This window comes from Cucurbita maxima, unplaced genomic scaffold, assembly GCF_002738345.1.
Source record: "Cucurbita maxima cultivar Rimu unplaced genomic scaffold, Cmax_1.0 Cma_Scf00031, whole genome shotgun sequence".
NCBI classification, from domain to species: Eukaryota; Viridiplantae; Streptophyta; class Magnoliopsida; order Cucurbitales; family Cucurbitaceae; genus Cucurbita; species Cucurbita maxima.
The window spans coordinates 875361-900766 of NW_019272047.1; the positions used below are offsets into that span (position 1 = coordinate 875361).

General features: G+C 35.8%; 3 protein-coding genes and 15 non-coding genes across 18 annotated transcripts in view; 17 read left to right on the forward strand and 1 right to left on the reverse strand.

Moving 5' to 3' along the window:
* Window positions 1-557: 557 nt before the first annotated feature.
* TRNAL-UAG lies at window positions 558-637 on the forward strand. Its single transcript has one exon. It is a non-coding gene; the product is annotated as a tRNA-Leu (tRNA).
* A 141-nt stretch (window positions 638-778) lies between these two features.
* Window positions 779-858, forward strand: TRNAL-UAG. Its single transcript has one exon. It is a non-coding gene; the product is annotated as a tRNA-Leu (tRNA).
* A 141-nt stretch (window positions 859-999) lies between these two features.
* Window positions 1000-1079, forward strand: TRNAL-UAG. Its single transcript has one exon. It is a non-coding gene; the product is annotated as a tRNA-Leu (tRNA).
* A 142-nt stretch (window positions 1080-1221) lies between these two features.
* TRNAL-UAG lies at window positions 1222-1301 on the forward strand. The gene has a single exon. It is a non-coding gene; the product is annotated as a tRNA-Leu (tRNA).
* Window positions 1302-1442: 141 nt separating this feature from the next.
* TRNAL-UAG lies at window positions 1443-1522 on the forward strand. Its single transcript has one exon. It is a non-coding gene; the product is annotated as a tRNA-Leu (tRNA).
* A 143-nt stretch (window positions 1523-1665) lies between these two features.
* Window positions 1666-1745, forward strand: TRNAL-UAG. Its single transcript has one exon. It is a non-coding gene; the product is annotated as a tRNA-Leu (tRNA).
* A 142-nt stretch (window positions 1746-1887) lies between these two features.
* On the forward strand, window positions 1888-1967 carry TRNAL-UAG. Its single transcript has one exon. It is a non-coding gene; the product is annotated as a tRNA-Leu (tRNA).
* A 141-nt stretch (window positions 1968-2108) lies between these two features.
* Window positions 2109-2188, forward strand: TRNAL-UAG. Its single transcript has one exon. It is a non-coding gene; the product is annotated as a tRNA-Leu (tRNA).
* A 141-nt stretch (window positions 2189-2329) lies between these two features.
* On the forward strand, window positions 2330-2409 carry TRNAL-UAG. The gene has a single exon. It is a non-coding gene; the product is annotated as a tRNA-Leu (tRNA).
* A 143-nt stretch (window positions 2410-2552) lies between these two features.
* On the forward strand, window positions 2553-2632 carry TRNAL-UAG. Its single transcript has one exon. It is a non-coding gene; the product is annotated as a tRNA-Leu (tRNA).
* A 141-nt stretch (window positions 2633-2773) lies between these two features.
* TRNAL-UAG lies at window positions 2774-2853 on the forward strand. Its single transcript has one exon. It is a non-coding gene; the product is annotated as a tRNA-Leu (tRNA).
* A 141-nt stretch (window positions 2854-2994) lies between these two features.
* On the forward strand, window positions 2995-3074 carry TRNAL-UAG. The gene has a single exon. It is a non-coding gene; the product is annotated as a tRNA-Leu (tRNA).
* Window positions 3075-3215: 141 nt separating this feature from the next.
* Window positions 3216-3295, forward strand: TRNAL-UAG. The gene has a single exon. It is a non-coding gene; the product is annotated as a tRNA-Leu (tRNA).
* A 141-nt stretch (window positions 3296-3436) lies between these two features.
* Window positions 3437-3516, forward strand: TRNAL-UAG. The gene has a single exon. It is a non-coding gene; the product is annotated as a tRNA-Leu (tRNA).
* Window positions 3517-3659: 143 nt separating this feature from the next.
* Window positions 3660-3739, forward strand: TRNAL-UAG. The gene has a single exon. It is a non-coding gene; the product is annotated as a tRNA-Leu (tRNA).
* Window positions 3740-6028: 2289 nt separating this feature from the next.
* Window positions 6029-12846, forward strand: LOC111466351 (homeobox protein knotted-1-like 6). The gene is made up of 5 exons (XM_023110958.1): window positions 6029-6677; window positions 7275-7394; window positions 7503-7638; window positions 11943-12187; window positions 12507-12846. Exons 1-5 carry the CDS (start codon window positions 6366-6368, stop codon window positions 12666-12668), a joined length of 975 nt encoding a protein of 324 aa, XP_022966726.1. The 5' UTR covers window positions 6029-6365; the 3' UTR covers window positions 12669-12846.
* A 281-nt stretch (window positions 12847-13127) lies between these two features.
* On the reverse strand, window positions 13128-17571 carry LOC111466349 (cysteine-rich receptor-like protein kinase 3). The gene is made up of 7 exons (XM_023110956.1): window positions 16628-17571; window positions 15735-15848; window positions 15508-15647; window positions 15116-15326; window positions 14806-15040; window positions 13925-14069; window positions 13128-13840 (listed from the first exon to the last, which is right to left on the reverse strand). The coding sequence occupies exons 1-7, from the start codon at window positions 17400-17402 to the stop codon at window positions 13511-13513; spliced, it is 1950 nt and encodes a 649-aa protein (XP_022966724.1). The 5' UTR covers window positions 17403-17571; the 3' UTR covers window positions 13128-13510.
* Window positions 17572-23637: 6066 nt separating this feature from the next.
* Window positions 23638-25406, forward strand: part of LOC111466350 (polygalacturonase At1g48100) — a 5302-nt gene continuing 3533 nt past the window's right edge. The window contains exons 1-4 of the mRNA XM_023110957.1: window positions 23638-23935; window positions 24006-24134; window positions 24210-24377; window positions 24461-24496. Of these exons, the coding sequence (XP_022966725.1) occupies window positions 23684-23935; window positions 24006-24134; window positions 24210-24377; window positions 24461-24496 (585 nt within the window). The 5' untranslated portion in view covers window positions 23638-23683. The remainder of the gene's footprint in view (window positions 23936-24005; window positions 24135-24209; window positions 24378-24460; window positions 24497-25406) is intronic.

A 25406-nucleotide genomic window follows, 5' to 3' on the forward strand; every position in this document is an offset into this window, starting at 1 on the left:
CCCCCCCCCCCCCAACTTTTTCTTTCCTTGCAAAACAGACCCTCAATCCTCTACTTCGCACACCACCGTAACTCTCATCTGACTCTACCACTAATCTAATCAGACGGTCTATATTCCGTGGACCCCACCCCGAATACGCACAGTAAGAACGGTGGAGCTTCCCTCTCTTTTTTTAAGTTTAATTAATTGGGAGGAGGTGACCACGTTGGGCTTCTGTCGGCCCTCAACTATCACATTACCAGAATCATGTCGGCCACCGTGTAAAAAGGTATTTTTCGAATATTTTTTTTTTGTAATCCTAAATTCCTTTAATTTTAAATATATTTTATTTAATAGGCCTATATTAACTTTATTTAATATTTAATAACTCTTTCTATTTTTTTATTTTTAATTATTGAATATTAATATTATATATTAATTTTTGTATTTTTGTATTTTTTTCAATAACTATAACCGGTTCAAATCCCACCGCTGCCACATTTGTTTTATTTTTACAATAAATATAACCATACGAGCATTCTCTCAATGAACTTTACTATTTCCATTTTTAAAAAGTGGACAATTTGGTCGAGTGGTCTAAGGCGCCAGATTTAGGCTCTGGTCCGAAAGGGCGTGGGTTCAAATCCCACAGTTGTCACATTCTTAATTTTGTATTTTTTTTTCAATAACTATAACCGGTTCAAACCTCACAGCTGCCACATTTGTTTTATTTTTCCAATAAATATAACCATACGAGCGTTCTCTCAGTGAACTTTTCTATTTCCACTTTCAACAAGTGGACAATTTGGCCGAGTGGTCTAAGGCGCTAGATTTAGGCTCTGGTCCGAAAGGGCGTGGGTTCAAATCCCACAGTTGTCACATTCTTATTTTTGTATTTTTTTTTCAATAACTATAACCGGTTCAAACCTCACAGCTGCCACATTTGTTTTATTTTTCCAATAAATATAACCATACGAGCGTTCTCTCAGTGAACTTTTCTATTTCCATTTCCAGCAAGTGGACAATTTGGCCGAGTGGTCTAAGGCGCCAGATTTAGGCTCTGGTCCGAAAGGGCGTGGGTTCAAATCCCACAGTTGTCACATTCTTATTTTTGTATTTTTTTTTTCAATAACTATAACCGGTTCAAACCTCACAGCTGCCACATTTGTTTTATTTTTCCAATAAATATAACCGTACGAGCGTTCTCTCAGTGAACTTTTCTATTTCCATTTTCAACAAGTGGACAATTTGGCCGAGTGGTCTAAGGCGCCAGATTTAGGCTCTGGTCCGAAAGGGCGTGGGTTCAAATCCCACAGTTGTCACATTCTTATTTTTGTATTTTTTTTTTAAAAACTATAACCGGTTCAAACCTCACAGCTGCCACATTTGTTTTATTTTTCCAATAAATATAACCGTACGAGCGTTCTCTCAGTGAACTTTTCTATTTCCATTTTCAACAAGTGGACAATTTGGCCGAGTGGTCTAAGGCGCCAGATTTAGGCTCTGGTCCGAAAGGGCGTGGGTTCAAATCCCACAGTTGTCACATTCTTATTTTTGTATTTTTTTTTTTCAATAACTATAACCGGTTCAAACCTCACAGCTGCCACATTTGTTTTATTTTTCCAATAAATATAACCGTACGAGCGTTCTCTCAGTGAACTTTTCTATTTCCATTTTCAACAAGTGGACAATTTGGCCGAGTGGTCTAAGGCGCCAGATTTAGGCTCTGGTCCGAAAGGGCGTGGGTTCAAATCCCACAGTTGTCACATTCTTATTTTTGTATTTTTTTTTTCAATAACTATAACCGGTTCAAACCTCACAGCTGCCACATTTGTTTTATTTTTCCAATAAATATAACCGTACGAGCGTTCTCTCAGTGAACTTTTCTATTTCCATTTTCAACAAGTGGACAATTTGGCCGAGTGGTCTAAGGCGCCAGATTTAGGCTCTGGTCCGAAAGGGCGTGGGTTCAAATCCCACAGTTGTCACATTCTTATTTTTGTATTTTTTTTTCAATAACTATAACCGGTTCAAACCTCACAGCTGCCACATTTGTTTTATTTTTCCAATAAATATAACCGTACGAGCGTTCTCTCAGTGAACTTTTCTATTTCCATTTCCAGCAAGTGGACAATTTGGCCGAGTGGTCTAAGGCGCCAGATTTAGGCTCTGGTCCGAAAGGGCGTGGGTTCAAATCCCACAGTTGTCACATTCTTATTTTTGTATTTTTTTTTCAATAACTATAACTGGTTCAAACCTCACAGCTGCCACATTTGTTTTATTTTTCCAATAAATATAACCATACGAGCGTTCTCTCAGTGAACTTTTCTATTTCCATTTCCAGCAAGTGGACAATTTGGCCGAGTGGTCTAAGGCGCCAGATTTAGGCTCTGGTCCGAAAGGGCGTGGGTTCAAATCCCACAGTTGTCACATTCTTATTTTTGTATTTTTTTTTTTCAATAACTATAACCGGTTCAAACCTCACAGCTGCCACATTTGTTTTATTTTTCCAATAAATATAACCGTACGAGCGTTCTCTCAGTGAACTTTTCTATTTCCATTTTCAACAAGTGGACAATTTGGCCGAGTGGTCTAAGGCGCCAGATTTAGGCTCTGGTCCGAAAGGGCGTGGGTTCAAATCCCACAGTTGTCACATTCTTATTTTTGTATTTTTTTTTTAAAAACTATAACCGGTTCAAACCTCACAGCTGCCACATTTGTTTTATTTTTCCAATAAATATAACCGTACGAGCGTTCTCTCAGTGAACTTTTCTATTTCCATTTTCAACAAGTGGACAATTTGGCCGAGTGGTCTAAGGCGCCAGATTTAGGCTCTGGTCCGAAAGGGCGTGGGTTCAAATCCCACAGTTGTCACATTCTTATTTTTGTATTTTTTTTTTAAAAACTATAACCGGTTCAAACCTCACAGCTGCCACATTTGTTTTATTTTTCCAATAAATATAACCGTACGAGCGTTCTCTCAGTGAACTTTTCTATTTCCATTTTCAACAAGTGGACAATTTGGCCGAGTGGTCTAAGGCGCCAGATTTAGGCTCTGGTCCGAAAGGGCGTGGGTTCAAATCCCACAGTTGTCACATTCTTATTTTTGTATTTTTTTTTCAATAACTATAACCGGTTCAAACCTCACAGCTGCCACATTTGTTTTATTTTTCCAATAAATATAACCATACGAGCGTTCTCTCAGTGAACTTTTCTATTTCCATTTCCAGCAAGTGGACAATTTGGCCGAGTGGTCTAAGGCGCCAGATTTAGGCTCTGGTCCGAAAGGGCGTGGGTTCAAATCCCACAGTTGTCACATTCTTATTTTTGTATTTTTTTTTTAATAACTATAACCGGTTCAAACCTCACAGCTGCCACATTTGTTTTATTTTTCCAATAAATATAACCGTACGAGCGTTCTCTCAGTGAACTTTTCTATTTCCATTTTCAACAAGTGGACAATTTGGCCGAGTGGTCTAAGGCGCCAGATTTAGGCTCTGGTCCGAAAGGGCGTGGGTTCAAATCCCACAGTTGTCACATTCTTATTTTTGTATTGTTTTTTTTCAATAACTATAACCGGTTCAAACCTCACAGCTGTCACATTTGTTTTATTTTTCCAATAAATATAACTATACGAGCGTTCTCTCAGTGAACTTTTCTATTTCCATTTTCAACAAGTGGACAATTTGGCCGAGTGGTCTAAGGTGCCAGATTTAGGCTCTGGTCCGAAAGGGCGTGGGTTCAAATCCCACAGTTGTCATATTTTTATTTTTGTATTTTTTTTTCAATAACTATAACCGGTTCAACCATGGCGCCTTAGACCACTCGGCCAAATTCAATCCATGTACAATCCTAGTTTTGAATTGAAAAAATTTACGACTCGAACCATTTGACTAAGTCTAACAAATGAGTAAACTAAATGCGAACGGACTGGACAAGTACGTAGAGATCCTCGTGTGACCGGGGAGGGAGTCTCAATCGATCTTTTCTAGGATTCCTTATCATGCCACGCACGGAGATCTTTCCATTGTCAGGGGCTCTTGAATACTTGCCTATCTCTTAAGAAGAGGTTGACTTTGTGCCGCCCGAAGGTCATATAGATCGGAATTCGGAGCGACCCACTAACCCCTCTAAAAATATATATTTAATTAATTATAATCTCTAAGGATTTTTGTCATTTCAATCGACCCCATAACATAACTTATTTTGTAATTTTAATTTATATTCCTGAATTTTCAATAATATTTATTTAATTTAAATTTTACAAATTAAATATTTTAATTTTCTCGAACTTTACAAAGCGCGTAAGTTCTAGAAAGCTGATTTATTATTATCATTTACTATAAACTGATATTAAATAAATGATAATTTATTATTTTCATTTAATAATTTTTTAATGGTAAATTCTGCATTTTTATTAGCAATTTATCCCGAATTTGAAGCTAAATTACCCAAAAAAAAAAAAAAAATGAATATTAAATATTATAAGCTTTCTTTAACAAATCATTATCATAACATATTGATTATATGAGATCCTCCGTAAGTTCGAGAGGAAAACGAAATATTTTTTATAAAGGTGACATCTCACTAATAGACGCATTTTAAAATTTCGAGGAGAAACGGAAGCTAAAAAAGATAATATCGAGTCATGGTGGGCTTGAGTTATACGAGTTAAATTAATAAAAATTAAAAATTGGATTGAACTTTAAAAAATTTCAATAATATTCCTAAACTTCAAAAAATAATTGAAAAAGATTAAAGGGTATTAATGTAATTTTAAAAAAATTCGTGTCTATTTTTTAAATATAATATTAACTTATTAATAAGTTAAAAGTTATTGATGAAATTTTATAAAATTTAAAGGTATTTTGAAATATTTTTATAAATTTAAAGATTTTTTAAATAAAATATATTAAGAAAATTTAGAGATATTTTTATTAATTTAATAAAAAAATTATTAAAAGATAGAAATAAAGATGAAAAGAAAATACATAGAAAAGTAGAAGCGAAAAAGTAAATAAAAAATAAAAAATAAAAAATATATAGATATAAAGAAATGAATATATAATAAGATAAAATTGGAGGTTTATTTGATAATGATACGGATTGCTTTAAAAGGTCCACACTGTGAGGACAACTACGAGTTCCAAGAAAATGCATAAACCCACATGTCTACGTGTCACTTTCTCTCAAATAATGCAACCAATATATTATATTTACATTTTTTTTAATTAACATGGTTAAAAAACTCGACTAATTCAACCCAACCTAATGCTCGGGTTGAGTTATGAACGTATTTATGGGTTGGGTTTAAATAAAAGAAAACGTTATAAGTTGAGTTAATTCGTGAACTGACTCGAATTTATTATTAAATATTTAAGTAGAGTTAGTAACTAGTTATGAGCGTAAGCTCTCATAGTTTTGGTTTGAGCTTCCCCAAAAAGCCTAATACCAATAGAGATAGTATTCCCAGTTTATAATGAAATGTACGCGAGTAATCTACCAGAGTTCTACACGACTGATAATAACACTAAGGATGTATACAGTTAGATTGGAAAAATCTTTTAAACCATAATAACTAAAATATTATAACTTTTACGTCACTAATATCTGTTGCAAATATTAAATATTTTTAATCTTTTTAAAAGTAAGATCGGATCGTGTTGGGTTGTAACCCTATTTTATGGTTGTAAAATATATATTATTTTATAAATGTTTGGGTTATTTATAAAATAATATATATTTTAAAATAAATTTTTAATTTCTTCTGGATTTTTACTTTATTATTAATTTTTTATATTAGAATTCACGTTGCTTTCTTAAACGGGGGAAACATATTCACGTATTGTATTTTTGTTGAATAAAAATTATTATATTTATTTGATCAAATTTGCTAAATTTGTATGCATATTAAATAAAAGGAAATAATAATAATAATAATAATAATAATAAATGGAATGCATTTTTTAAAATATTTAAATTGGCAAGTGCTAATTTAATTTATTAAAATGGAAAAAAAATAAATAAATAAAAAGGAAAGGTGGAGTCCAGAAGAAAAAAAAGAAAGTGGCTCTCTCTTTCTCTAGACTAAGCTCACGCATAGGCGAAGCCAACCTCGCGCTTGGCAATAAGCATCTCATTCGTTGTTTGTTCTTCGGAAGAACACACTATTCGAGAACACCTGCACTTCTTTTCTGCCATTACCAATTCCGGCAAGCTCTTTCTTCTTTCAGTTCAATCTGTTCCGATTCCGATGCCGATTCTTGTTTCTTTATTTTAACCTCCGCCGGGTTTGATTATCGTCAGATACGACTTTCTCCGACGATTTTTTTTGCTTTTTCTCTCTCTGCCGTTTTTGTTTCTGGCTTTTTGAAGTTACTTCTACTATGGAAGAAATGTACGGTTTGCAATCGACGGCGGAGTATTCTGATAAGGCGTTGATGTCACCGGAGAATCTGATTCTGCCTCCGGATTATCAGAGCCTACTGGTTACTTCTGGAGAGTTTCGCGATCGGATTCCGGTGTTTGGATCCAACGAACTGCTTTCGGCGGCGGCTTCGGTGATATCGGAAGCTGAAGCAGCGTCGATCACGATGGAAATTCAATGTGAAGAAGATATGGTGAACGTGATCAAAGCTAAAATTTCTTCTCATCCTACTTATCCTCGATTGCTCGACGCCTATATTGACTGCCAAAAGGTGAACCGGTAGCTCTCTTTCTCTATCAGCCAGAGGAAAAAAAAAACGCCGGCGGTTCACTGCGCAGTTTCTCGCACTGTGCTTTGAGTTTTTGACACAGACACCTGACGAAAATTCTAAATCCTGAATCCTAATCCTCTCTTCTTCTTTCTTTATTATTATTTTTTTCTCGTTCTTGTAACTGGAGAACAAATGCTTTCTCGGCTTTAAATGTTTCCGCAGACGCTGTCAACGAAGACGTAACTAGGATAGAGAGAATTTGGCTATTTACTATTTGCTGGAACGCTTTCTTCTGAGGGTTCAGTTTTTGTCTCCTTCATTTTTCTCTTTCTTTTAAGCTTCGTACGTCTTACAGAACAACATGATTATGCCTATGATCTGATTTCGAATTTGGCTAGAAATTAGGGGGAAAACTGCGAGAAGAGAATTGTTATTTAGTCGTTCAATTTTTTTTTTGAGTAATGATTGTCAGAGTTTGTTTTTTAAGTTGATTATTTATGATACCGAGGCGGTTGAAGTCCGTGGGAGATTGATTATTTGTTTTTGTAGCAAAAACTGGTTCGCATGAATTATGAAATACGGGTTTATTGTGCGCAGGTAGGAGCGCCTCCGGCGATTTCACATTTGTTAGAAGGAATCCGTCAAGAAAGCGACATTTGTAACCGTCACGCTGTAACCACGTGCTTAGGCGTCGATCCTGAACTCGATGAATTCATGGTTACTACTTCCTTCTTCTTCTCCATGAACAATCAAAATCTCTCTCTTTCTCAATTTCTCAGTGTTGTTTTCGTTTTGTTAATTTTATGGTTTCTTTTCTGTTCTTAGGAAACGTACTGCGATATGTTGGTGAAGTACAAATCAGATCTCAAGAGGCCTTTCGACGAAGCAACCACGTTCTTGAATAAGATCGAGCTACAACTTAGTAACCTCTGCAATGGCGCCTTCTCCAGAAGCCTTTCCGGTCAGTATTGTACAATCATTACTTACATTTGATTAATTACTTTCCGTTTCGAATGCTAATTTTTTGTTTGGTTTCAATACGCTAATTAAGTTTAATTAATTATATTTTATCGTCGTTGCCTGTGTTGGTCTCGAAGAACGAAGAAAATAATAATAATAACAACAATTATAAAAGATTGGTAGATTACTGACCGCCGATTGAGAAACCTAAGGTCTTAATAACCGATAACACAAAGGAACAGCAAAACCCTAGGAACTATATTGATCATCGGCCTGTGTCTTTGATTGCAACGCTTATCTACAGTCGCTATTTTTGGATTACGACCTTGTTAATTGTTCGTTGAATGGCGATTCTTTATTGATTACATTGGAAATCTTCAAGTGCAATAATGAAGCTTCCAAATAGTGTTTTCTAATAATTTAGTGTTTTAATTATTACATTTTTCTTTGGTTTAATTGAAGTTGCTCATCTATCTTGTTTGTTGTGTTTGTTTCTTTTTCCTCGCTTTTCTTATCCTTTTTTTTTTTAAATTCTTTCCGATTTTCATGTTATATGACCAAAAAATATAAAAATGGAATAAAATATCAAAATCAATCCTGAAAGTGTGAACTTTTCTGTGTTTAAGATTCTGATTTTGACATTTCAGAGTTACCTTCGAAATAGGAATATGATTGGGCATATGATATTAATTAATAATGTTTTTCCATATTTATCAACTGGTAGAAAATCCTCTCGTATGGCTTTCAATTATATATGTATCTCATTTTTTATGGACTCATCCCTTTAACTAGTCCTTCTATCTCTCTCTATATAATTATAGACAAAAGGGTACTTGTTTTTAATTCGTTGGTCCGAAATACAGGTTGCCTCAACCTATCCTGCCTTGTCTTTGAGTTCTTAAATGAGGTGTCTTAGTAAACACATCAATTCATTACCATATTGTTAGTGTATTTTATATCCATAGATGCCATTCACCTATAATTATTGACTTAAATCGTTGTGTAGATGCAACTTTTTTTTTTTTTTTTTTTTAAATAAGCTATTATTATTTTCTGTAATTTTCGCCCCAAATCCTATGGAAAGATGCAAGTTACTTCTATATATATATATATATATATTGCCCTTCCGTGTTGCTTAGAGCCTTTAGTATTGAGAATAATTAGTGAATCATGCCAAATATACCATTAAAATTTTTAGAGGAATGACAAACTCATATATTTTTGTCTTCCAATATTTCGAATAGAAATTGATTTTGAGTGTATATATACTTTAAGTAGTAGATAGGAGGTCAAGAAGCCATTGGTCCTACCCACACATTTTTTCTAGCAATAATTTCTTGAATTGATCACTGTCGTAGATTTTTTTGGGGGAAAAAGTAGTTTGGAATGCCATTAAGGAGATAAAAGATGTGAATAATTCTCACTTTAACAGCAAACATCATTGCATTAGTGTGTTAATCAATGAATGTGTCCGTATTATATGCTGAATCTTTCTTAAGATATATAATAGACATTATCTTAATGTGATTGTGATAGCTGTGATAATGTTTGTCGAAGATATTTTATTATAATGTCAAATTTCAATGGAGCGTGAGTGGTTGATATAAGATGTGGAAAATTTGAAAATGAACCTTGGGACTTGTCAAGTGCTGCGGACTACTGATAAAGTGAAGTTGAAGCAGTATCTTCTTGAAACTTTATTAGTTCATTTAAGTTCTGAATAATTTCAATCCCCAGGTAGGAGAAGCCTCATTATTAAAGAACATCACTGACTTGCTTTGTGTTGTAATGCTCTCTAGTTTCTCTGACATGCAACTTATGAGAATGGGCATGGCAGGCTTTAAAGCTTAAATATGATAATTAAAAAAATGAGTGATCTTAAAAGAAAAGCTTGTAAATCAAAGATAATGGTTGGCAACTATTGTTTTTAATTTACTTTGGAAGTACAAATTAACTTTTCAGGTGTGATGTTATCTTCATTAAAAAAATAGCCTCGTGTTCGACTTGTCTTAGCACGAGAGCTTTAGTGAGTTCTTTATATGCTTTCTCATATATATTCACTTATATAAAAGTCTCTTTGGACATGCGACCGTTGGCAGACTTCCATTTGGATTTCATAGGGCATATATTCACGTGCTCGAACGGTATTTTGCTGCCAAAATCTGGCTGGCTCCTTTTTAGCAAGAACTTTGCATCTCGGACAACAAGGATTTGGTCCGATATATTAGGCTTATTTTCTTACTACATTATTGCACTCTCTTTGGACTTTTAATTTCTAAGGGAATTCCTTTGTATTACGTAGTCGTAATGTATTTCCATCCTCATCCAGACCATCATTGATAGATAGATTTGTCTCGAGAGAAAGCTAGGTCATAATTTTGATTAACGAAAGTGGGATTTGTTAGCAGAAATTATTCCAGAAAATTGAAACGGTATGACCGGTTGATGGTATTTAATGTCATCATCAACACATATTGATTTTTGTTTGGATTTCTACTTCTAGTTCGAGATCCATAAAGGCGATGATCTAGCTGTGATCATCATATAAAATCACTAAGTTTCTTTCTGGACAGTCAGTACTGCATTATTTTGTCTGGAACCACCAGCTAATTAAAGATCTCCTTTCTTTGGATGTATAAAAAATTGATGTAATGGCATGAGTAATCATTACATATTGGTTGCATATCTAGCTTACTTGTGATGTTTGTGAGTTGGTTTTTCTAGTGTTTTCTGCTGGTTACTGTGAAGCTAAACATAGATAGCAGTAATCGAATTATCTTTTCTCCGAACCCACTATTTGTGTACAGCAGGATTCCTTGCATATGAACTCTAATGTGTCCCAAGTTTTATAGACCTGGATCAGAGCCTTTTGATGAAGAAGAATTAGATGGGTCTTTAAACCTAGGGTCTGTAAGCGCGAGTACTGGTGGGTACATACTTATATCTGCCATTAGGGAAGAACGAAGCTTTTTATTTCTTCTATAGTTATTTTACTTAAGTCTGCAGAGAAGGGTTTTTACAGGTCCTCAATATAATGGTCACGGCTTGTTTTGCTTGATCACCATTATCATTCAGGAGTAAGAAGCTTGAAAGGACAGCGTGCGGGGTAGAAAATAAGTTCTGGTAATGGCATGTCCCACGATGAATACTGAGAAAGTTAAGAAAGGGACAAAGAAATAAAGGGAAAAGTTTAGGGAAAAGCCCGGTTTGAGCGGGTGGTCGAGGTTTCCACACTGTCACATGTACTCCCGCAGTTTTCGCTGCGAAGGTGCTTTTGGTGCCCTCTCTCACCCCACGCAATTAGTCACTCCTAGCTGGTTAGTGGCTGTCACTTCTGTCGACATGTACTCTGCCGTGTTCTTCGTGCAGATGACGTGTACGACACGTGTCTCTTTCTTGATGGGTAGCTGAGGTTTACTGTACTCACCCTCACTCATATCCTTTGCTTTATCTTTTCCACTTTTGGGTCCCTCTTTTTCTTTCTTACACTAAGATTGAAGTAGGTGCCTATCACCGACTTTTTACCTTTGTCTGAACAGAATCAGCTAACTAGGCAAGAGATGGGGTTGGATCAGAATAGTTCCTCGCTAACCAGGTGGGATTCTCATGTTCTTGCCAACAAAATAATCACACTCCCACGTCCGGATTATTAATTTTTCTTTCTTTCAAACTTCTAAGTGTGACATTTGAAAGTCTTGGTCTGAAAAGGGTGGTCATTTAATTCACTATCAACTAACAACTACCATGTGCTTTGTTCCTGGCTGTGTGACTGGGCATTACCCAGTAGTAAGGATATGGGTAAAGGGTCACTTTCTAGCTAAAGGGAACTGCACCAGGTCGTGTGGTGGGGTCATTGTATTACTGCTCATGGGATTATCATCGAGTGAGGGAGGAGATTTTTAATACAACCCTCGAGACTCTCGTGGGTCATTCCAGAAAGTGAATTTATGTGGCCGTTCAATCTTGTCTATTCTGACTGTGAGTTCCTCACGCACCCATCCCCCCCGTCTGACAAATGACTTAACCAGACACTGCTGAAACGCACCTTGGCTTCTCTTTTCCTTCTTCCCCTTTTGCAGTTGGCAGTCAAATCCTTGTTTTACCTTTGAATGCCTCTCTGTGGGGTCCTCTTCATCATGTCCCGCCCTTTCAATGTCAATCTGCCCTTCTTACTGAGATGTTGAATCTTATTATTATTATTTTTTAATTTGATTTAATATGGTTAGCTTTATTGCATTTGGTTATATACAGTATCTGAATTATTACTGCCAAGTAAGAATATTTTTACTGTAACGTGATTAATAGATGAAGGAGCTGCCTCGTCGGATGAAGAGTTGAGCGGAGGAGAGATGGAAGCTGTGGAGGCGGAGGCTCAAACCAAAGGCGAGAAAAGGGATCTCAAGGATAAGCTATTACGCAGATTTGGCAGTCATATTAGTAGCTTAAAATTGGAGTTCTCAAAGAAGAAGAAAAAAGGAAAATTACCAAAAGAAGCCAGGCAAACCCTCCTTGAATGGTGGAATGTTCACTATAAATGGCCATATCCTACGGTATGTTCGCTTATAACCTTTCTTAAATTTTCTTGATGCATTACCACAGTTCATCATGCCTTACTCACGTACTATTTCCAATATGAATTTTGTGTGTTAAACTATTAGTTTATTTCAACTTATTTAATTAAATATCAAAATCAACACAGCTCATTATTAATTGACATTAGATGTTGGAGTTCAAATTTCCACCCAAAATGCTTTTTTTAACTTAAATAAAGCGGTGTGGATTAAATAACAAATTCCCACGTCATGGAGAGATATATTCAAATATTGCTTCAAGTTTGAGGGCCATAATCCACTGCTTTTAATCATACAGGAAGCCGATAAGGTTGCTCTGGCAGAGAGAACAGGGCTTGACCAGAAGCAAATTAACAATTGGTTCATAAATCAGCGGAAACGCCACTGGAAGCCATCAGAGAGTATGCAGTTGGAAGGAATGGATGAGCTTTCTTCAGGTAGATTCTTCAGAGAGGACTGAAACACACTTTAAATGATCTCAATATGTATATTCCCAATGCTGTTTGAGCTCTTGTTTGCTTTCCCTTCATGTATATCTAATCTATATATATATATTTATATGGCTAAGAATTTGGACACTGAAATTATTGCTTGTGTAACCAACAAAGAGAATAAAAATTCCAATTTGGACACTGGCATGGCATGTCTACTGATAGTGAAAGAGGGATGGATTGAATGATTGATAAGATTGATAAATTTTGAAGAGCAAGAATGCTCTATATATATAATACAAAGAGATATCTAGAAAATCTACCTAGAAATCAGAAAATTTGGTAACAAACCAATAAACAAATTAAATCAAAACAAAATCTAATCAAATCAAGAGTAAATCAAATAAAAAACTAAATCTAACTCCTAACTGAGCTTTAATTAGATACTACAGCAATCTAAACAAATACGTGATCTTTAACACCTACTCTTCAAATTTCTAAGAACAAGTAGTTTACAGTTATCCTAAATGTGCAGAGACAGTTAGAAGCTGATAATTTCCTCGCATTATTAGATTACATGAACTCAAGTCTCTATGTTCTCTGCAAGAACAAAGCTTGGACATTACACCATACAAATACCACTTACCTAACTCACAAAGACATAGTCCCTCAGGTCAGATCGGAATGTCGAGTCGTTATAACGTAGTCGATGAGAAGCGTGACGGTCTAGACAGACGACAGACGCCATTGGCGAGGTGGGACTTGGGAGTATGACACAATTGGGAAAAACTATGGCTAAGTTATGCCTGTAATTAGGTTGTAAAGTAGTATGTTATCTACAAGGTCTGGCATCATTTCAGAGGAACAACACTCATCTAGGATCGATGATGCTTTGAGTCATGCTAGTTTGTGAATTTTTCGAGTTGGAGTAGAGATTGGGATTGGATGAGTCTGATGAATTGTGTTTTTTTATGTCTCCGCTTGAAGGATGAAGATATGGAGGCTGTTTTGGCTGGGGAATCTCATAGTTTCCATTAAGCATTTTCACAACCATTGACATGGATGGCCTTAGATCAGCAAAGGCTTGCACACAAACTAGACCTATTTGAAGCAACCACGACGCTTGGTCTCGTGGATAATCGCCTCCAAGGATAGGATCGACAGCTGCATATAGCCTTCCCTCTCCATAAAAATTCCATACCTTGAGAAGAAATGAGGATCGGTGTAGGTTTAGCTGTAAATTAGAGAAGAATAGTATGAATGATATAATGGATAAAAGGTTTACCCTTTGTAAGATGGAGGTTGAATCTTGATAGAAGTGACCATTCCTCCTTCCTGTGATAACTTCAATGGCAAAAACTCCGAAACTGTAAACATCGGCCTTTTCAGACAACTTGCCACGTACTACATACTCCGGAGCCATGTAACCTCTGCAAGTACAAAGCTTGTCAATAGTCTGATACTTTTAATGTTCGAAGATGAGCTGTAAAGCTAATATTTTCAGGAAACTTATAATGTTCGTATTGTAGATGCATGGATTGAAGCATAATGACAAACTTGTTAAGATTAATCCAATGCATTACATGCAGCTTTCCACAATAATCAGAACCAGATTGTCACTTTGATAGACTTCATACCTAATGAATTCCAAAGCAAAATGTAACAGTCCAAGCCTACTACGGCTAGCAGATATTGTCTTATTTGGGCATTTTCTTATGGGCTTTCCCCTCAAAGTTTTTAAAACACATCTGCAAAGAAGAGGTTTCTACACCCTTATAAAGAATGCTTTGTTCTCCTCTCCAACTAATGTGTCTCACAATCCATCCCCCTTCGGAGCCCAGCGTCCTCGTTGACACTCATTCCTTTCTCTAATCAATGTGAGACCCCCAATCCTTGAGATCTCATGTCGGTTGGGTAAAATAACGAAACATTCTTTATAAGGGTGTGGAAACCTGTCCCTAGTAGATGCACCGTAAAAACCTTGAAGGGAAGCCCGAAAAGGAAAGCACAAAAAGAACAATATCTACTAGTAGTGGACTTGGGCCGTTACACAAAACGTATTTCACCTAAACTTCTTTGTATAAGGACAGATTGCTCTATATGCATTCAAAATGGCATCAAAAGGTTCTTAAATGATGAGTACCAAATGGTGTTCTGAAAACTTACAGTGTGCCAGCAATTGCAGTGCTAATGTGTGTCTTATCTTCAGGAAGCATTCTAGCAAGTCCAAAATCAGCAATCTTTGGAGTGAAATCATTGTCCAGTAGAATATTGCTTAATTTTATGTCCCGATGAATGATTTTCAACTCTGACTCCTCATGAAGATAAGCCAAGCCTTCAGCTGTGCCCAACACGATCTTAAACCTGGATGCCCAACTCAGTGGCTGCACGTTCTTGTTACCTTATAAACATGGAAAGAGAGAGATTTAGGTAAAAATCCTTTAAGCATATAGCAATTCATAGGTGAAATTATTACCAAAAAGGTAATCGTGCAGGCTTTGATTTGGCACATATTCATAAACAAGGAGGCTTTCAGGACCAGTAATACTGCATCCCAACAGCCCGACAAGATTTTTGTGTCGGATGCCACTTATCAAGTTTACTTCATTAAAGAAATGATCCACCCATTGTCTCGTGTTGAAGAACAGCCTCTTGATTGCTACGACTCGACCATCTGACAGAGTTCCCTGATTAACATAAGAAACGTTAGGATGTAACAGCCCAAGCCCACCACTAATAGATACGGTCTTCTTTGGGTTTCCCCTCAAGGTTTTTAAAACGTGTCTACTAGGGAAAGGTTTCCACGCCCTTATAAAGAATGCTTCGTTCTCCTCCCCAACTAATGTGAGATCTTGCACAGAATCTTACCTTATAAACTGAACCAGAGCCTCCTTGTCCAAGTTTATTGGATTGGTCGAAGTAATTAGTGGCCCTCTCAAGGGTCTCGTATGAAAAATTAAGCTTGGACTTGTTAACAAGAGCCACAAGAGGACCAAGTTGCTTTTTCTCTGAAACAAAAAGACATTGTAATGAGTTGAACAATTTAGACGATTGAAAGAAGACATTACCATTGGCACATAATAAAAAGCACATACCTCTGCGCTTCCTCACTACTTTCCTTCTGGCACAGAAAACAGCCGTTGCAAAAATCAATGCAGCAGCCACAGCAGCCGATACCGAAGCCAAAATTATCGCTAGACGACTCCTTCCTGTAAAAAGTTACCATATGAATCATTTGTCACCATATCCAAGGATAACAGTTGATATCTTTACCAAGTGCTTGGTGCCTAAAACAACATGGGTGCCTAAAACAACAAGCAACTCAAAAACCATAATTTCAATGAATCACATTGTAACAGCCTAAGCCCACCGCTAACAAATATTCTCCGCTTTAGCTCGTTACATATCGCCGTCAGCCTCACGATTTTAAAACACGTCTACTAGGGAGAGGTTTTCACACCCTTACAAGGAATGTTTCGTTCCCCTCTCCAACCGACGTGGGATCTCACTATCTGTTAGCGGACAATATCTCTTAGCGGTGAGCTTGGGCTGTTACACACATGGTTTAACGATGTCGCTTTACAAACCCGATTCAAGTAAGCTGCTATAGGTACCTTAGAAAGCTCCCAGTTGACAAACGCATTCACATGAGTCATGATTTAGATTTTCACTAGGACTCTTATGAGCTAACCATTTATAATTTGGAAAGACACCTACATGGTTGGTTAGTTTCATCTCATGCAATAATAAATGGATTTCTTGAATCTAATCCATTTTGAAGGTTAAGTTTTGTAGGGCCATTCAAGTTTCAAACTCAAACAAAGTTAAAACCCTCCACAAATTCTCTAGCTCTCAATCCACAATGTTCTAAACTGCTACTCAACTCATGAACAATAGAAAAAGCAGGGCATCAAAGAAATAAGAAGTAACCCAGTGAAGAGGCAAATCATCAAACAATACATCTGCAAGTAAGCAAGACCAAACTCACCATTTCCTCCAGTGGCGGTCGCCGTGCTGTTGAAATAGAATCGTTCAGTTGAATATCTGAAGAAGCAGCCAGCATTCAGCACCCTTCCATCGGCTTTTGGAGGACAGGTAGCAATTTCCTTAGCTGCATCAGCCAAACACTTCGAGCAAGAATCCCCTCTCACAAATTTCCAACACTGAGCCAATCCATAAACCGAGACATTCCTAAAATCCACCAATCCTACAGCAAATCCATCGTTCTTGGGCGCTACTACACTTAAATTCCTCGCTAATTTCATAGCGTTTTCACTAAAAATAGTCCGATTCCCTCTATAATCCACCTTCCCACATACAGGCCTATCCACAGCACTCAAAGATTCATTGAAGAAATTATAATAATCATACCTAACATAGCATCCATCATAGAACAGTCTGCCTCCGCGAGTAGCAAGCTGAAAGGGAAGACACCGCAGGATCTGAGTTTTCATCTGCGCGAAACAGAGATCGCAGTCCGATTGAGTAAGATCATTCATACACTGACCAAACGCATAAACCGTCGTATTTCCAGTCCCGTTCACAACGTTTGCAAATCGCTGTGAAGCAATAAGAGGAGTAACCGCATCCATCGTCGCCAAGAAATTCGTCACGAAGGTCGATCGCTCCAGCGGCGAAGCGGTGTTGTTCGAACATATGAGAGCCACCTCCGTCGCTCTCGGATCAGCCGCGGACTGAATAACAAAACGAAACAAGAGAATCAGAAGAAATCGGATCAAGAAGAAGAAATCTTGAGGTTTCATTTTGGTGACTAGAGCAAAATCAGAGAAAGATATTGGAACTGTATGGATTTAGAAATGGAAACGAAGCCATTGAAAGGAATTATGTATGGGCAGGAAGTTGCAGATGCGGCTTCCATTGTTGACTTCGTGGACTGTAAGAGACGACTAAGACGCGTACTCGCCGGAACATATTGCAAACAAAAAATTAATTACACTTCATAATTAAATTCCGCGGCAGTTTTATACAGACATTTTTTTGTATGGGACAATTTTCGTGTTATTTATAATAATAAAAAATAAAATAATATATCATTAAATTACACATTAAATTCTAAATAAAATAATTTTTATTTTTCGTGCTACATTGGATACCTTATTGTCTACAATAGATCGACCTAGAAAGGACAGAGGAGCAGAATATGTGGATTCTCAAAAGAAGTTTCTAGTTTGGTTAAGGGACGTGACTGAGACATCATACATGCAACCATAAACAACATCCCTTGGATCAGCATGACCGTGATACTATGCAGGGTCGATGCTTGCATATGCACAAGACTACTGTGCCCCATCGACTTGGATGTTTTTACAGTATGAGGCACGTGATTAAGAGGGTATGTTTTATAATACTAAAAATTATAGAAAAATATATTTTTTGAAAGAGAGTAGGGTTTTCGAGAGTATACGTCGACTTTCATTACGACTATTTTTTTAAGAAAATAAATAATAATTTAATGCAAAATAGGGGTATGATTTATTATATTATTATTATTTAAATACATCTTTTTTTATAATAAAATAACATTTTTCATATTTGAATGATTAAAATTTCTTTAAAAAAACTGGAAATTTATAATTATATGTCTATGGATTAATACTAAATATTATTATTTTTGTATAACATAATAATATATTTTATATATAAATAATTTAGCTGAAATACTAATCTTGTTGTGGGACCCACTTGAGTGGGTAGATAAGGAATGGATGGTTTTTATTTTATTTTTAAATAAATTAATGGATTTTCTATTCCAGTCCATTAGCAGCCGATTCTTTTGACCTTCTGCGTTGACTTCTGACCAATAATGGAATTTTGAGGGCGTGTGTTTTTAATTTTTTTTTTTAATTTTTCATTATTCATTTATTTTTATTTTATTTTAATTTAATTAGAATTAAATTACTGCCAAAATTGGTTAAACTTTAAAATTTATTTATCTTTAATAACCCTCGAAAAACTAAATTAACAATTTTATCGAATAGTTTAGACATTAATTGGTGCAAATTCTCGTACATAATTTTAAAAAAAAACTCAAAGGAACGAGCACAAAATTGATTACAACCATTTATTAAAGACATAAAAATTAAACGTTATTTCCTTGCTCACATTAATTTTTAAAAATATTTAATAAAAAAAAAATTTAATTATTATTATTATTGAAATATTGCTTATTAAATAGTCAATGTCTTTTAAAAATCATGAACCTAAATAAAAATAATTTAAAATTTAAAATTTAATTTAATTTCTAATAAATCAATTAAATTTTTGAATTTTTGAATAAATAAAAAACCTATTAAATTTGCGAAGAAATTATAATTTAATGGAGAGTTTGAAAAAAGAAAAAAAAAAGGAATTAATGGAGGACCGGACACCACCAAATATGCGTCTAGGGTTACGATTTTAAGCACTTTTTAACTGCTTTATACACTCTGTTATTTCGACATTCTATTGTAAATCATCATGCTTAATCATTCCCCAGAAAAATTTCTTAAAATATAGACAGTTACTCGGTTTTTTTAGCACGTGTTTCATACTTCTCGGTTCTGGCGTTTTGAAAAGTTTCTTAAAATATGGACAGTTACTCAGTTTTTTTAGCACGTGTTTCATGCTTCTCGGTTCTGGCGTTTATGAATTAGGCTTTCGATTTTAAGAAATTTATTGCTGCTTTATACACTACAATTCTTCGACATTCTATTCGAAATTATCATGCCTAATCTTTCTTACGTTCTCAAATGATTGTTCCCTCAATCTCACGGCGGCCCCATTTTTGAATTTTTGTCATTTCGGTCATTTCGGTCTTAATTTATTTAATTTTTCTTATTTTTTCAAAATTCTTTTTATTAATGACATTTTCGTCCCACCATTTCTTTTTAATTTCCTTCCTTGTTCTATTATATAATTTATTTATTTTTTTTTTGTCATGATTAGTACCTAATTTTTTTATTTGGGGATGAATTTTGTTGACAAAGTTTATATGTTAGGTATATTTTTATTTACTTTTGTGTTATTTTATGTTTAATTAATTATTTTACGAAGTCGAAATAGTATGATCTTTACCTACTCGTATCAATAATATAACTATATGGTCTTTATCGACTGACATTATATGTATAACCAATTCATACGCAAAATATAGAACAATTTGAGGTTAAACTATATAAATGAAAGCGAAAAAAGGGCCAATAATCTTTACTTAAAATTAAAGTAACTTTGACTTTCGGATTTTTTTCGGGTTTTAAAAAGATATTTGAGCTATGGTTGTCAAAATTAGAATAAAGTAATGCACATGACTTTCACATGATATGGACAAAAACATTTATTTGAACGGGAAGAACGTGGCTTGTAAAATGGGTGAAAATCTGTTAGACTAATATGGTTTTTAGTATTACAATTGCACTCATTTCGACAACAAGAGGATGATTGCGTGACACTTGTTCTAATCCAGCAAACAAGTTAGTTGTGCAAAAATTGTATATTGCGAACATACAGTCCAACTATGAACCATGTTTTGCGTTGAAAACATGCAGACAAGAGATTACTTGGTCCCCCTCTCATATATTTTGAGGATAGACATGATTTTGCCGGAATAGTCATATACACATAAAATATAATAATAAAGTAATACATTTAAAAGGGTTTGACATGACATGGACATATGTTATAGACAATAAGCTCTGAACAAGTATGACCATGACACTTAGCACTCATTCTTTGATATTTAAGTTATGTGAGAGAATTTGAATGTAGTAAGAGTGAGTACGGAAAAGACCTAATTTTTTTCTAGTTCAATAAGGATATTTATATGACATTTTTAGGGTTTCGTTAACTTCTTTTCAAATTAGGTTAAAATGGGACGAGATCATATTACATTAAGATCACATAAAACAGGGACATGTAGAGCTCGTGCCCCTCGCGAGGCTAATCAAGTGAGTTTAGGCTTCGGTCCTAGCCTAAAATCGACTTGTGAGACTTAAATAAAAGAACACTACACGAATGAACTGTGACGACATCTAAATGCGAGTCGTTTTTAGGATATGAAAATTAAGAAATATTTAAAACAATTGAAAGGTACTCCAAAATTAAGCGTGTTTTAGCTTGGAGCAATTCGATGTTGAGTGATCTCTTGAAAATTTTCTTAAGAATAACATAAGAGACTACAAAATATGTTAAAATGACTCGTATTACGGGAATCATGTTAATAAAGGTATATTCTGACCTCATTTGGGACCTCGTAGAATTCTTTATTTCTTCTAAGTTTTGTTAATATTTTTTTTTCAAAAGAATCTTTAAACTTTGAGTTTCAAAAAACGTTTAAAACTTTTAAATGTTTGGTTAATACTCTTAAAATTTAACACCTTTTACCGTGAGTTAAAAAAAATTACTGACATCACATATAACAAGAGGCCCAACATCCCCACGAATACACCTTTTGGGCCCTAATATCAAGAGGCCCAACATCTCTTAGATGATTGTGATTAAGATGGGCTCAAATATCCATAAATCAAGAGGCCCAATATCTTTTAGATGATTGTCATTAAAATGGGCCCAAAAATCCAGAAATCAAAAGGCCCAACGTCTCTTATATGATCGTCACTATAATGGGCCCAAATCCAACATCTCCCATCCCATCCTTCTTCTTCTTACTCCACGTGGCAACTCTCCATAACCTTTGGGTAATTAAAATAATTTAATTTTAAATAGTTTAGCTTGAATAATGGTTAAGCCATTTTTATTTTGAAACTAACTAGACAAAAAAAAAAAAAAAAAAAACAATAAAAATGAAATTATAATAATAATAATAATAATTAAAAAGAATAATGTCCTAATAATTATTAGTTCATGAGTATTTGGACAAATTTTTTTAAAAGTAATATATCATTTACTTGTAACGTAAATAGTTTATCGACATCTTATAGATTATCTTCAAATTTTTTAATGTTATTTTTAAAAGTTAATGAGTATTTTTTAAACACAATAATTTTTTTTTAATCTTTTTTAAAAGTTTAAATTGCTTTTTAAAGAATAAAGTTTAAAATATTAGTAGCATTTTTAAAACAAATTTTAAATTATTTAAAAAAATTAACCGTACTTTAAAAAATAAAATATTAACCGTTTGGTAATTTTGATTTTGATTTTTTTAAAAAAAAATTGAAGAGAAAAATTTAAAAATATTTTTGAGATAAAGTTGAATTAAAGTGTATTTTTATTAATTTAGTTTTTTTTTTATATTATATTGGAGAATAATTTTAAAATAGTTAAAATAATTAAAGATATATTTAAAAATAATTTTAAATATCACTAAAGATTTTTACCTGAAAAATACTCATATGTAGGTCCGGTCATAAGTTATTTATATAATATAAAAAGTAGGCCGAATTGATTTTCAACTCCGAGCATGAAAGAAGAAAAATAGGCGTAGTGGGCACCGACCGGCCCATCGAGTGGCCCACCGCGTGCGACGTGGGTAACCAGGTAGGTAGATTCGAATGGAGCCAAATTGGAGGTCACTACTGTAATGCCGAGCCGCATCTTTCTAGAATTTCTAGTTCCAGCAACGTGCAACCCACTTGGTGGTGTTAACCCTTCTTTATAGAGCTTTCCAGGTATTCAACTGTATAAACTGCCCCCATGATTTCATTCTCTATTCATTTTACTCGCTAAACAACAAGCAAACCACTTCACCCACCATAACAGTTCCAAGTGGATTCTATTTTATTCCTTTTGCTTTCTACACTTTGTTTTTTTTTATCTGTTTAATGGCGCTTTTGATAGCCCACTGTTCCAGTAACCCTTTCTCCACGGTGGTTTTGATGATTTATGTTATGTATAAGGTATCCGTTCAACCACATAGTTAGTGGATATTGAGAGGTTTCCATACCTGAATGTTTCGTTCTCATATCCAACCTATGTGGGATCTCACAATAGGACACTGGGCCTCGAAAGGAGTGGACATCGGGCAGTGTGCTAGTGAGAACGTTGGGCCTTGAAGGGGGTAGACACTGGGGGTATGCCAGTGAGTAGGTTGGGCCCCGAAGGCGGTGAATACCGGACGGTATGTCAGTGAGGACGTTGGACTCTAAAGGGGGTGGACACCGGGTAGCAGATATTGTTCTCTTTGGGCTTTCCCTTCCGAGCTTTCCCTCAAAGTTCTAAATCGATGTGAGATTTCATAATCCACCCCCTTCGAGCTCCAACGTCCTCACTGGCACTCGTTCCTTTCTCCAATTCATGTGAGACCCTTCAATTCACCCATTAGAGTTAGTGTCCTTGTTGGCACACCGCCTCATGTCCACCTCCTTCGGAGCTCAGCCTCTTCACAGACACATCGCTCAGTGTCTAGCTCTCTGATACGATTGGTAACAAACCTACGCTAAGTTAGGTGTCTTCTTGGAAAAGTTTAGTGTTATATACATATATCCAAAACTCTAATTCAAAAGATGGACGGTCCATGTCAGCAAAACAGCATCTCCTGAGAACCTTTTCCTAACTCAAAGGGATCAATTTTATTTAAATCCAACTAGCACCATTACTATCCTTTCACTGTGCCGTAGCTAGCTTTCATAATTTGGCTGATTCAAAATAATTACAACTTTCACTAATTTTAATGCCATTAATTCCCCAGCTTAACATGGAGTTTACTTTATGTTTATTCTTTTTTAGCTCCCTGCTGATTTGACTGTCATTCCATAGGTGAGATTCACGTCGATTGGGGAGGAGAACGAAGCAAGGACATTGGGTCTTATTGGAGGGTGGATTGTGAGATCCCACATCGGTTAAGGAGAAGAACGAAATATTCTTTATAAGGGTGTGGAAACCTCTTCCTAGTATACGTATTTTAAAAACCTTGAGAGAAAGTCTGAAATAGAAAATCTAAACAAGACAATATGTGCTAGCGGTGGACAGCTTTTCTTGAATATGTCCGGCCTTGAATTCTCTATATATTCTAAAGACTTAACACTACCCTGTTTCCATTACAACTTGGCTTAATGTTTCTAGCGTTGAAGTGAAATAAAGAGAGCTTTTTGAGATGAACAAAGGAAGCAAAATTTTAACTCTTTTTCTGGTCTCTTTGCTGGTGTCTTCTTCTGTGGTTCCATTAGAGGCAAGGAAGCATCATCACAACAAGAAGAGCAAGCATCAGAAGCAAAGGGGTGGTGGTAAAGGCAGTGGTTCAAGCCCTGCACCAGCTCCACTTCCTGATTATAATCAAACCCAGTCCACCATTTTTAATATCTTGTCTTTTGGAGCAAAGGGAAATGGTGTTTTTGATGATTCCAAGGTAAAACTTGTCCAAAACATCCTTAAAAAACATATATGTGGAGACAGAGCTAAAAATAGTGACTCTGTAGGCACTTATAGCAGCATGGACAGCTGCATGCAAGATTCCTGGAGCTACATTACAAATACCTCCGGATTATAAGTTTCTTATCAAACCCATAACTCTGAATGGTCCTTGTATGCCTCAGCTTGTTCTTCAGGTTTGTCTTGTTTTGTTTGCTTATTATGATGAGGTAGTGTTATGATAATTAATGGGAAGTGGAATTGTAACGCAGATTGATGGAGATGTATTGGCGCCGCCAAAAGTGAGTTCTTGGTCCAAATCTAGCTTGTTTCAATGGCTGAATTTCAAATGGCTGCATAATTTTACTATTGGTGGCTCTGGGACTGTGGATGGTCAGGGATTTAATTGGTGGACTGTCTCTACGCTTTATAATAACAAGGTTTGTTCTTTGATTAAGTTATGATAATTGTATTTAAGACTGTGTTTTGCTTAATCATTTCTTGTTTTTTCTTGTTTCTGCAGAAGAAAGGGAAGCATGTTCCTGACATGAAGCCTACTGTAAGCTTTTCTCACTCTTTCTCCCGCTTCGTCTCTCTCTCTCTCGGTTTAGATTTACTGTGTGATCCCATATTGGTTGGAGAGAGGAACGAAGCATTCTCTTATCAGGGTGTGGAAACCTCTCCCTAGCAAACGCGTTTTAAAGTTGTGAGACTGACAGCCATATGTAATGAAAATATCTGCTGGCGGTGGGCTTGGGCTGTTACAAATGGTTTAGAGCCAGACACTGAGCGGCGTGTTTACGAGGATGCTGGCCCCCAAGGGGGTGGATTGTGAGATCCCACATCAGTTGGAGAGGTGAACGGAGCATTCTTTATAAGGGTGTCGAAACCTCTCCCTAGTAGACGCGTTTTAAAACTGAGGCTGACGATGATACGTAACGGGCTAAAACGAACAATACATGCTAGCGGTGGGCTTTGGTTGTTACAAATGGTATTAGGGTCAGACACTGAGTAGTGTGCCAGGAAGGACGTTGGGCCCCCAAGAGGATTTGATTGTGAGATCCCACATCGGTTAGAGAGGGGAACGGAGCATTGCTTATAAGGGTGTGGAAACCTCTCCCTAGCAGACGCGTTTTAAAACCGTGAGGGTGACAACGATACGTAATGGGTCAAAGTGGACAATATATGCTAGCTGTGGGCTTGGGTTGTTGCAAATGGTATCAGAGCCAGACCCTGAACGGCGTGCCAGCGAAGACGCTGGCCCCTAAAGTGCGTGGATTGTGAGATCCCACGTCGGTTGGAGAAGGAAACGAAACATTTCTTATAAGGATGTGGAAACCTCTCCCCATTAGACATGTTTTAAAACCAAGCTGACGGCAATACGTAATGAGTCAAAGCGGACAATATCTCTGCGAGTGGTGGGCTTGGACGGTTACATTTACCTCTTTTTTTTTTTTTTTTTTTTTTTT